The sequence below is a fragment of the Haematobia irritans genome, chromosome 1, assembly GCF_050003625.1.
Source record: "Haematobia irritans isolate KBUSLIRL chromosome 1, ASM5000362v1, whole genome shotgun sequence".
NCBI lineage: Eukaryota > Metazoa > Arthropoda > Insecta > Diptera > Muscidae > Haematobia > Haematobia irritans.
In genome coordinates this window covers 143,002,211-143,015,292 of record NC_134397.1, presented here as the reverse complement: position 1 = coordinate 143,015,292, position 13,082 = coordinate 143,002,211, and the positions used below count along the sequence as shown (strand labels likewise).

The 13,082-nt window shown below is 35.2% G+C and overlaps 1 protein-coding gene across 1 annotated transcript in view; it reads left to right on the top strand.

Annotated features, from left to right (window-relative positions):
• The first annotated feature begins 254 nt into the window (after nt 1-254).
• The window catches only part of Ets98B (DNA-binding protein Ets98B), a 146,474-nt gene continuing 133,646 nt past the window's right edge, over nt 255-13,082 (top strand). Inside the window, exon 1 of the mRNA XM_075291826.1 lies at nt 255-1,877. Within this exon, the coding sequence (XP_075147941.1) occupies nt 1,815-1,877 (63 nt within the window). The 5' untranslated portion in view covers nt 255-1,814. The remainder of the gene's footprint in view (nt 1,878-13,082) is intronic.

Below are 13,082 nucleotides of genomic sequence, written 5' to 3'. Positions count from 1 at the left end.
ACTGCTATCATTTCATTCAAAAGATCTACACCCCTATCTCAAATAATGTCTTCACAACGCCACTGAACACAAACAAAGATCAACAGAGCAACCAAAAGAAGATAGAGCCCCTATCACTTCAGTTGTCCACACCGGTCTTCAACAAGAACGTGGGGAGAGCCTCAAAAGCTCACAATGAAAGCCAACCACCAACAAGACAGCAAGGCAAGTGTCAAGATCTGCAAAATCACAACCTAACACAATTGAGCGAAAATACTAAGCGAACGGTTAGATAGCGCGGAGATTTGAAGAAACAAAAAAGATATAAAATAAAAATAAAACACAAACTTAAAAAAACAGAAACAAAAATTTGCAAAACCAAAAAAGTAATACAACAACAAATATATATTTAAGCAAAAAACGAGAAAAATAAATAACACAAAAAAGCACAAAACCAAGAAGAGCGCAACGAAAATGAAATTATAAAATCGAAACAAATTAAAAATAAATAAATAAAAAACAAGAAAGAAAACAAATAAAAATTATCTCATACCAAAAATAAAAAAAAAAAAACAAACAAAAATAATCAAGTATAAAAGAAAGGCGCATGCGCGAATGATTTTTACAATTACTCTCAAGTAAACATTGCTGGCAACAGATGTTACTTAGGCCCATCAGCGATTCTTTAATTAAAATGCATATAATTTTTAATTATTACGAAAATTAAAAATCACTCTTAGTGCTAGTAAAAAAAAAGCCAAATAAAATAAAAACAAAAAAGCTACGAACAAGTTGCATAGTTTTTATTTTTAAATTACTTAGTCATAGAAATCGAATTTCCCGCTATATCTGACACAATAAAGAAAAGAAAATTTCTTGTAAAATAGTCTTGAATTAGACTCAAAAGCGAGATTATTAGTAAAAAGCAAAAAAAACAAGAACGATCATAAATAAAAGTGAAGCTGTCAAACACGCAGAACGAACATCTCCCATAAACAAACAAACAAACGAACACTTCAAAAATCGTTCAACACTGCGCATGCGTCTAGTCGGCTATGCTAATTTAATGACTGCATGTGTTTTTTATTAAACCCGGCCCCCTTTGCACCGACCTTGACGACAGACAAGGCTAATGCTGCTGTTGTAGTCAACTTCAAAAGTGACGACAATCATGATGATGATGACAACCACGATTCCAAAACTTTCAACCATAACTGAATGTAATGCATGAAGAGGAGACAGTCACAAGACGAGAATGCATAAAGTTCCATACATTAGTTTACCTGTCTATTGAACAACGAGACGAACATTGTCTGCTTAGAATTCCCACTGGCATGATCTCATAGGCAAATGTAGCAAACAACGACAGCCTCCTCCAACAATAATCAAAAGCACAAACGAACCCCAAGTACCCAGCGCCAACAGCACCATCAGCAAGTGCATCAATTCACTTGTTTAGATTGCATGGAGTTCTATTCATCATTGGCGGTAGCCAAATAATTTTTTTCCCACCCCACCACCTATCTAACTACAGAAAAACACCCATTGTCAGTCTCGTCGGAAAGTCTAGGAAAAAAATCTTGTTTTTGTTTTCTTTTTCAATGAAAACTGGTCGACTTCTATCTTTCGCTCCTCTTCATCTGCCTTCTTTCTTTAGCTAAGAAAAGGAATTGCTTACGCGCATGCGCACATTCACTTACTCACTATCGAGAATCGAAAAACGAAAATCTAGTGCATCTATACATCACAATTCGAACAACAACCAACAACACAAGAAGAGCATCTTTGGTATTGAGGTCTACTACTAGATATTTCAAATTCCCTTTTTTGTCTGAATGGAAAACAACGGCAAGAAAATGTTCTCTTTTACAGCGGCTATTACAAATTCTTCGCAGAAGGTAAGTCATTACTTGTTTTTTCTACAATTAGAAAACAGCATGCGGCCACTGAATAGCACCACACATATTATTAATGGATCATTTATCTATGATATTGGCAATCTAAATTATGATTATAATAATATATATTCTCAATGACCAAAAATCCATTCTTCCCAAACGAAATTTTAGATTAACGAACCACGTTTGGATTTTTATATTCGCAGTCAAACAGTTTGTTTGAAAGTAGAGTATATTATTTTTGTGATGAACGTTGACATTTTATGCATGATATAGAAACAATTTAAGAAGTATAGCTCAACATTTTTAAATTACTTTTTTATACCCTCCACCATAAGATAAGGGATGAACTTTGTCATTCCGTTTGTAACACATCGAAATATTGCTCTAAGACCCCATAAAGTATATACACCCATAGAAAAAATCATGAACGGCGTGGTCATTTCGAAACGATCCGTTCATGAAAGTGAATCAACACACATGTGTTGTCAAACTGAGAACAGATGGGGTCAATCTGACAACGTAAAAATGACAACATACGTTGTCAAAACAACAACCAGCGTTCATGATCGAATTTATAAATAAAATAAAAAAAATATTGCCGCTAGCGTGACTCGAACCTGTGTTGCCTGCACGATACGCGTTAACAGTCGCCTTAGCACATTGCACCAATGGCGGAGTTGCCATAACAACGTCTACCGATTATTTTAAGATTTTTCATGGCCAAAGAAAAAGGAATGCCTTTCATGAAATCGTGAACGCCCGTGGACGAAATCGTGAACATTCCGTTTTGATTTTTTGTGAACGTTTCCGTTTCATTGTGACAACGTCCGTTCACGATTGTGAAACGTATTTTTTTCTATTAGTGTATATTCTGGGTCGTGGTGAAATTCTGAGTCGATCTGAGCATGTCCGTCCGTCCGTCCGTCTGTTGAAATCACTCTAACTTCCGACCGAAACAAGCTATCGACTTGAAACTTTGCAGAAGTAGTTGTTATTGATGTAGGTCTGTTGATATTGCAAATGGGCCATATCGGTCCACTTTTACGTATAGCCCATATATAAACGGACCCACAAATTTGCTTGCAGACCCTCTAAGAGAAGCAAATTTCATCCGATCTGGCTTAAATTTGGTACATGGTGTTAGTATATGGTCTCTAACAACCATGCAAAAATTGGTCCACATCAGTCCATAATTATATATAGCCCCCATATAAACCGATCCCCCGATTTGGCTTTCGGAGCCTCTAAGAGAAGCAAATTTCATCCGATCCAGCTGAAATTTGGTACATGGTGTCACCATATGATCTCTAACAATCATGCAAAAATTGGACCACATCGGTCCATAATTATATATAGTCCCCATAATCCCATAAACCGATCCCCCGATTTGGCTTGCGGAGCCTCTAACAGAAGAAGCTTTCATCCGGTCCGGCTGAAATTTGGTACATGGTGTTAATGTATGGTCTCTAATCACCATGCAAAAATTGGTCCACATTGGTGGTGGATATAGCCCCCATATAAACCGATCCCCAGATTTGGCTTGCGGAGCCTCTAAGAGAAGAAAATTTCATCCGATCCAGCTGAAATTTGGTACATGGTGTATGTATATGGTATCTAACAACTACGCAAAAATTGGTCGAAATCGGTATATAATTATATATAGCCTCCATATAAACCGATCCCCAGATTTGACCCCCGGAGCCCCTTGGAAGAGCAAAATTCATCCGATTCGGTTGAAATTTGGTACGTGATGTTAGTATATGGTATCCAACAACCATGCAGGAATTGGTTCATACCAGTCCGTAATTATATATAGTCCCCATATAAACCCATCCCCAGATTTGACCTCCGGTGCCTTTTGGAGAAGCAAAATTCATCCGATCTGGTTGAAATTTTGTACATAGTGGTAGTATATGATATTTAACAACCATGCCAAAAGTGGTCCATATCAGTCCCCCATATAAACCGATCCCGAGATTTGGTTTTGGAGCCTCTTGGAGGAGCAAATTTCATCCGAGTCAGTTGAAATTTAGTACATTGTGCTAGTATATAGCCGTTAACAACCATGCATAACTAGGTCCATATCGGTCTATAATTATATATTGCCCTCAGATAAATCGATCTCCAATCACACAAAAATTGGTCAATATCAAGTTCATAATTGTATATAGCCCCCATATAAGCGACCCCCATAATTCAATTCTGGCTCTCTATCACATTTTAGAAAACGATGTTAAGAAGTTTTAAGATACCACAACCCAAGTAATTCGATTATGGATGACAGTCTTTCGTAGAAGTTTCTACGCAATCCATGGTGGAGGATACATAAGATTCGACCTGGCCGAACTTACGGCCGTATATACTTGTTTTAAACTATTTTATTTTTTACGTTTTATTATTTTGCTCACACGCAAAAAAAATAAATCTTTCATCCCAAACGAAGTCTTATACACCAAATATCGTTGCCCATTTGCTTTTTGCTATAAGGAAGTTGTTAGAAAGAAACGTAGTTACTTTTTGTGATAAAAGTTGATTCTTTTAGAGGATGTTATTCAGGATGTGAGGATGCAATGTCATTTCATAAAGACTTACTCATAAAATGATTTTTTTTCTAGCATCTTTCGTCAAATCTTTCTCACTTCTACGAGGTTTATTTTGTTCTTAGCACCGTTTTTCTATAATACGAACAATGTAAAAGAAATTATTCGACTTTCTAAATTTTTTTAATTGGCGTTCTTTCTTAAAAATTAATCAAATAATTTTTAGAAACAGAAATGATCTTACATAAACCCCAATTGTTTTCGCAATATTTCAAAAAGGTGTTCGTCATTACATACTAATATACCTCCGTAACAAAATTATATATGCATCGTGTAAATTAATGTTCTAGTCATATAAAGAACTTTAATTGAAAAGATTTTTTTCTTATTTTATTTACACTTTTATACGTTACTAAAATACCTAAACTAAATCTTTACTTAACGTTTGCTTTGACAGAAAATACATACTTAAATTTTTAATCATAAATAATAAAAAATATTTATATGTGCAAAATTATATTTTAGCTATATGTCAAAATAAAATTAAGATAGTTTGATTAACTAATACGATATGGCAATACTATATGTTTGTTTGTTTATTAGAACTTGCTTTAATTGGTGAGGCATAGAACATACCAAGTTTTTCAGAGTTGCCATATCGATTTTTCCCATTCTGACGTAATTGCAGGCTTCAGTTCTTTGGGTGTTGCTTGGACTTCGCAAATACCTTAGCGTATAATATGACCCAGAGATCTTCTATAGGATTTAGATGGGGGCTTAGAGCTGACCAGTCCAGTAAAGGTATATCACGAGACTTAAAGAAGTTTTTTTGTGAGGCGTGCAACATGGATGGGAGCATTATCTTGTTAGAAAGTCCAAACTTCACCATATAACTGCATAACTGCAAAATCTATTAAATTGTTCTCCCATAAATCGACATATATCTCTGCGTTCATTTTAGTGGGGACAAAACATATTTTAGATTTTCCTCGTGCTCCAAAAGCTATCCATACCATAAGAGATCCACCCCCGTGGTTGCGTTTATAGCAAGTTTGACGAGGGTACCGAGAATCTCGCCAATATTTGTGATGGCCATCAGGACCATTCAAATTGAATATCTTTTCGTCGCTAAATATAACCGTTTCGAACTCTTCGTCTCAAAACTTGTATTTTTCTGCAAAAGAAATACAAGCAATTTTATGGTGTTGTGTTAACCGCGGTTTAGGATTATTATTTTCGTATTTCAGCAAATTATCAAGCACGATATAGGACTATCGTGCTTGATAATTTTCTGAATTCGTTGTCTAGTCAAATTCAGACCCAATTCTACTTTTATTTCTCTGCAGCTCATATTTTCATTGGCAGCAAGTTGGCAAATATGTCGCTTTGTACTTTGGTCAACGGTTGGAATGCGCCCACTGCGTTTAGCACAACCATAGTTTGTGGAATTTTTTTTTAATTGCTAATCGTATTTCGGTGTCGATTTGTCGCCGATGCAATTTCTCCAATTTTTTTACCAGCTAGGTCCATTCCGTTAATTTTTCCACGTTCTTCCACTGAAAGTTCACTTCCTCGAGGCATTTTTCACTTCTGAATACATAAAAAGAACATAAATGTAACTCAGCCACAATCTATATTTATTTTTCATAACGAAACTGTAATGAAAGAGCCTGTGCACTCTTCAGCGAAAAAATGTAAATGATGTACAATGCACATATAACTATTTTCTATTGAACTTCTAATTTTCATTACAAATTTCGTATAACGGTACATCGAATTGGTGTCTAGCGACAAAATCGCTAATGATAATCATAGCATAGAGGGTGATAAACATCGTTAAAAAGTAAAAATTTAAGTACCGTTATTTTCGTCCAAAAGGGAAATGAAACAATTTTTGCACATATATTTTTTTTTACAGAGGTATTAAAAATTTACTACGACACTTCAAAATGGGTCTTATTAAAGACTTAAAGTCGGAAAAACGGAGCTTCATATAAACGGAATGGACGGAGATTTTGGAACAAAATTTATGTTTTTTGTTGCAAAAGAAATTTAATTACAAAAAAAATTGGCTGGTTATAAAAGTTTGAAATTTTCGAAATTCGAAAATCAAAAGGACAACTTTTTCGATACACGTTTTCCAAACTTTTTTCTTTGTGTGTAATTCCCTAGATTTCATTCGAAGAAGGCAAATCGAGAGATCGGTTTATAATGAGGCTATACCAACACCTGACGGACATGGTTATATCGTCTTAGAATTTCCAGTGATCAAGAATATATATACTTTATATAGTCGGAAATTCAAACGGAATGACAAGCCTATTAAACTCCATTACCATTTGATAATTGTGGCTATAAAAAATGGGTTTAGTTTGTCTTGAAAAATTGTTCTTTCAAATAAATCAGATTAGAGACAATTGTTAAATGACTTGTAAAAAAGTCAAATAAATTTAACTAATTCTTTAAATTATTGAAATTTCAATAAACATAATCTTTTTGATCATTGCTTCAATTTTTATATCCTGTGCGTGATTAATAAACCGAAATGTCTGGCGTGAGTCACGAAAATAATATCTTCGTGAGTGTGCGTGAGTAACGAATTACACTCACGAAAATATTCCTGCTCACCAACATTAAACGCTTAAGAGTTAAATTCAATTACAATTTTAGTGACACCTGGGATTTTAAGAGTTTAATAACACTCTCGATTTTAATAATGCTCTTGTTTTCAGACACTTCGGTAAGGTAAATTAATCAAAAAATTATTTAAAAAATTATATTTTTCGTGACCCACGGTATTTTTCGTGCGTGAGTGTGCGTGAGTACAAATTTTCTTTTCGTGAGTGTGCGTGAGCGTGAGTCCTACCAAAAAATATCGTGCGTGAGTATGATTTTTCAGTCGTGAGTGTGAGTGTGCGTGAGTAAACTATTACTCACGTGCACACCTCTAGTCAGAATAGAACGCTATTGAGTTGGAATGAAATCGGTTCAGATTTAGATATAGCTCCTATATATATCTTTCGCCCGAGTTACACTCATATAACCACAGATGCCACCATTGTACTCCGATTTACGTAAAATTTTGCACAAGAAGTAGAATCGATATTGTTACTATGCATGGCAAATTGAGTTGAGATCGGTTCGAATTTATATATAGTTCCCATATATATTTCGTCCTATTTAGACTCGTATGATGACCAGAAGTCATAATTTCACTCCAAATTTGTGCATAGAGAATACAGGAATCATTATAGCAATGTGTACCAAATTTGGTCAAAATCGGCTCAAATTAAGGCATAGGTTAGGTGGCAGCCCGATGTATCAGGCTCACTTACACTATTCAGTCCATTGTGATTCAACTTATCACTGAGTGCTGCCCGATTCCATGTTAAGCTCAATGACAAGGGGTCTCCTTTTTATAGCCGAGTCCGAACGGTGTTCCACATTGCTGTGAAAGCACTTAGAGAAGCTTTGAAACCCTCAGAAATGTCACCAGCATTACTGAGGTGGGATAATCCACCGCTGAAAAACTTTTTGGTGTTCGGTCGAAGCAGGAATCGAACCCGCGATCTTGTGTATGCAAGGCGGGCATGCTAACCATTACACCACGGTGGCTCCCGTGGCATATATATGTTCCTCCATTTTGATCAAATATGGCCAAAATACCCATATTTCCCTTGTAAAAATGAATAAAATGTTCATCGACCGATAAATCGTAAAGAAAGGGCATTAGCCGATTTAAATTCGATGTCTTAAGATTTTCTAAGAAGTCTTAAAAAGTTTATTCAAATCGGTTCAGATTTAAACAAATGTATATGGGAACATAAACCCAACACATTTGAAGGTTTTAAGATGGTAGCGAGATGTAGATCTACAAAGTGGTGCAGGGGATAATAACATATGTTATAGTTGGCCCCGCTCGACTTTACATTTAGGACACGAATCTTGAAAATTTTCATGTCTTCGTTAAAGTCGTATGTCTTTGAAGTAAGGTACAATTTCCTTAAAGTAAAGAAAAACATTTTTGGTTTAAGTACATATATACAATCTAAAATATGTAAAATTTTCTTAAAATAGAGAAAAACATTTTGGATTTAAGTACTTATATAAAATCCTTAGATTTAATCTTTATAGGCCAAAACGTATTTTGAGAATTTTGTATCTTTGGTTTAAAGGTTTTTTTTTGGTATTAAAAAAAAACAATTTGTATTTTGAAGTATTTGTTAAATTTATACTAACATTTGTTTGTTCGTTAACAGCTTCATTCATATTTTGTAAATAGAGAATGAAAATTTGATAAATGATTCCTATATACTAGTTTTAATTTAATTGATTCTAGATTTAAAGGTAGTTAGGTCCCTAAGAATGCCTTTAGTTTAAAGTCTTTGGTTCGGAATCAATACGAAAATCCAAGTAAACTTTTTTGAGTGTAAATGAGCCTACAATATTGGGTTAACATTGTACCTAAACTAACTTAACCTTATATACACCGAAAAAAATAATGTGAAAGGTTATGCAATTTACATTGTGGGCAATATCGCTCGGAAATAATACAATTATTTTTATACCCAACACCATAGAATGGTGATCGGGGTATAATAAGTTTGCCATTCCGTTTATAACATATAGAAGTAGAAGTATATATGTATATTCTTGATCAGGGAGAAATTCTAAGGTGATATAACCATGTCTGTCTGTCTGTCTTTTATAATCACGCTACAGCCTTCAACACACTGAAAAAAATATTTACGTGATATTAAAGATTACGCAACCTAAATTTTAGGATGCGAAATTTACAAAATATTAAGGAAAAATTGGCTCGGAATCAATGCCAAAATCCTTAAGGGAAGGTCAAAATCTTTAGATCCAAATAATCTGTTTTTGAGTGTAATGGCGCTATAGTCCTGAAATTTGTCATAGATTCGCGTTTTGTCTGCACGCAGGTTAAGTTCGAAGATAGGATATATCGTTCCATGTTTTGGTATAGCCCCCATATAGACTGATCTCCCGATTTTACTTTTTGGGCTTCCAGAAACCATATTTTCTATTCGATTTTCACGAAATTTGAAATCTAGAGGTATTTAGGACCACAAATAGGTGTACCTATCGTCAATCGATCGCTATTGCCGGTACTACTGTGGAAGTATCGGACACTCCCAAGTAAGTGATTCGAAATTTAGTTTCTGTTGCCATATTGATTATGCCTTGGCGAAGGCCAAGCGCAATTATTTCGTATATCGAGGGCTAATACGCATGAGGGGTGGCCTCTCCAAGCGGGTCAAACTACTGGTTTACAGCCATATAGTGCGACCCGTTATCACGTATGCCTTTCCCCTTTGGTCTGGAATTTCGTCAGCTCAAATGGAAAGACTTAGACTGTGGTAGAGGGGCATTCTTCGATCGTGTGTAGACCTTGGTATGACAGTTATGAATGATGGGACCTTGAGGTGTCCCTCTGCCAGATAGATAGATCGGGGGCTTCGAGGATCGATGTTGTCATGGTGAGGGACGCATTGAACTTTTTGCACAATTCCGAGGCATTGTCTAATAATATGGTGGCCGAAATGCTTGGTTTTCATGAGGATTTGGATACATTGGCGCCGGCTGCACTCCTTGACTTGGCGCCGGCGGCACTCCTTGACTTGTAAAAAGTAGTTTTAAGTATCAGATATAATTCATAGTTTTAAGTAGTTTTAGTATTCTCGACCTTTAAATTCGTCTTTTTTTATTTTCCAATTTTTTAAAACAAAATCAATGAATTTGAATAACTTTTTATTTGTTAAAACTTTTGATGTCGTGCTTGTGGCAAGACTGCAACAAAAAATCTTTGAATTTGAAAATGTAGGAAATTTGTAGTTTATTAGTAGATATTATAAGTTTAAGTCATCTTATAAATTATATAATTGAATTAAATGGAATAAAATGGACTATTTTAAAAGCAAAAGTAAAGGAATACATTCTCAAGCCCTTGTAAAAAGAATCGTAGCGTGGTAGCACAACGGGAAAAGTGCTACACAATTTAATTAATTTCTTACTTACTTAATTCGATTTTCGATACCTATTTGCAATCGAGTGTAACATAAAAGACTAATGCTGTAACCTTGCTCTATATCTGTATAATGGTACTAGGTTTTATTTATATTCTCCATCAACATATCGACATACACGCACACACACACACACATATGAAAAAGAAAAGCAATCTTAAACATACATCACTACCTCTCTAAATGTGCTTGTGATTGTTCTAATTATCCATTTTCATTACTAGAAATTAATTCTTAAAAAGCAATTAATTTCCTTTGAATGTTGTTTGCACTTCTCTAGATTTTACCGCAGCCTAGAATGTAGTTATTTCCATTCAATGTTGCCGAAGATGGATGTTGAGAATATGTTTGGCATTTAATCTCATTTTTATTTGAAATGCGATCACATGCTAGTACATACTTTCTTTAGTTAATCGCTTTTTCTATTTCTTTGTGAGCGATTTTCAGAGTCTTAAGTTAAGCGATAACCCCCCACACACACTAGACGATGTTATCAGTTTTATGCGGAGCTTCTATTGCTACAATAATTGTGGAATGAAAAGAAAAAAAAACATAAACAAAATAAACACTTAAATATTTTAATAGAGGGGGCCGTAAGTTTGGCCTGGTTTGTGGTGCCAGTTGCCGACGTCAAGGTATCGTAGAAGTTCTCAACATTGTCTTTTAAAGAGTTAAAGTTAGAAAAAAACATGTATATACGACCCTAAGTTTGATCGGGCCGAATCATCATCATGATATTCTATAGTCGGAAATCGATATTTTGATGTGTTACAAATGGAATGACTAACTTATTACACCTCCATCACAATTCTATGGTGGTGGGTATTAACAGGCGGATTAAATATATACACCCAGAGAAGGAATATGGTGACATGTTTGTCACAAAAATGTTATTTTCTCGTCAAATATAACCTGCTTGCAGAAATCAGAAACATAATTTTCGAGAAATAAAAAAAATAACATGGTTGGGACAACTATGTTACATGATCACCACCCACAAATAACATTTTGCTCTTGAAACATTCTTTCTCTGCGTGTATATAAGTCAGTTTAGTTTTTTATCGGTGTATACACCGAAAAAAAGTAAACTGTTTTATATGAAGAATAAGCGAACTCGTACGAAAATTGAACTAAATTTTACTTCACATTTTGAGATTTCCCCTGTTGTACTTTTTAACTGCAGTTCACGAAATTATACCCTCTTATAGAAGAAGAAATGAACTAAAATTTAAGAAGAAAATCATTGGCGCCAAATCATGACCATTTTAACTATGCAGTAGGGAGCCACCGCGGTGCAATGGTTAGCGTGCCCGCCTTGCATACACAAAGTCGTGGGTTCGATTCGTGCTACGACCGAACACCAAAAAGTTTTTCAGCGGTGGATTATCCCACCTCAGTAATGCTGGTGAGATTTCTGAGAGTTTCAAAGCTTCTCTAAGTGGTTTCACTGCAATGTGGAACGCCGTTCGGACTCGGCTATAAAAAGGAGGTCCTAACCTAACCAGTATTTCATCGTGGTGCAATGGTTAGCATGCCCGCCTTACATACACAAGGTCGTGGGTTCGATTCCTGCTTCGACCAAACACCAAAAAGTTTTTCAGCGGTGGTTTATCCCACCTCAGTAATGCTGGTTACATTTCTGAGGGTTTCAAAGCTTCTCTAAGTGGTTTCACTGCAATGTGGAACGCCGTTCGGACTCGGCTATAAAAAGGAGGTCCCTTGTCATTGAGCTTAACATGGAATCGGGCAGCACTCAGTGATAAGAGAGAAGTTCACCAATGTGGTATCACAATGGACTGAATAGTCTAAGTGAGCCTGATACAACGGGTTGCCACCTAACTTAATCTTAACCTTATTGGTCTGTGGAAAATTTCGCAAAAATAATAAAACTTAACTACTAACAAATATTTTGTTTACAATAAACATAAGTTAAATTTAGCTTTAGTTTAACTACGATTTTTTTTTCTGTGTACAGATGTGTTTATAAATATGATATGAATCAATTGCCACATGGCAATTAAAGCGCAAAATTTCAAGCAGTTCGGTTTAAATGCACTGAAAAAATTCTGAAATGCGTCGTTTGCTTAGCATACGAGTACGTTAAAGTCAAATGTCTTCGTATTTAGTCCATAGTCTTTCACGAACTCAAGCAAATTTGATTGCACAATATCACGGTAGTCTCCTTTTTTCATGATTCCTTATGACTAACCAACGGCCAAGTGTGTCACCATCCCCATACCATGAAGCTTCCCCTTATATGTTTTATGGTTTGTGTGAGGTGGTGTTTTTGGAGACTGTGTCATTACCAGGACATTACCAGCAATGTTCGGAGGTCCTTACCAGTAATGTTCTAATGCATCAGATTAATTTATGTTTGTTTCATCTGACCATTTAACTTATTTCCAGTCATCAACTATTCAATCTTTGTGGGCCTTACTAGATATTTTCTATTTAATAAAGATTGCAAAAAGTTCTCTACTACATAGGAATACATCTAATAAAACTCAAACCAAAAAAAAACTTATTATACCCTGACCACTATGTGGTTTAGGGTATAAAAAAGGATTCTATAAAAATGTTACATGTTCTCAGTTCAAAACATTTTGGTCATGAAA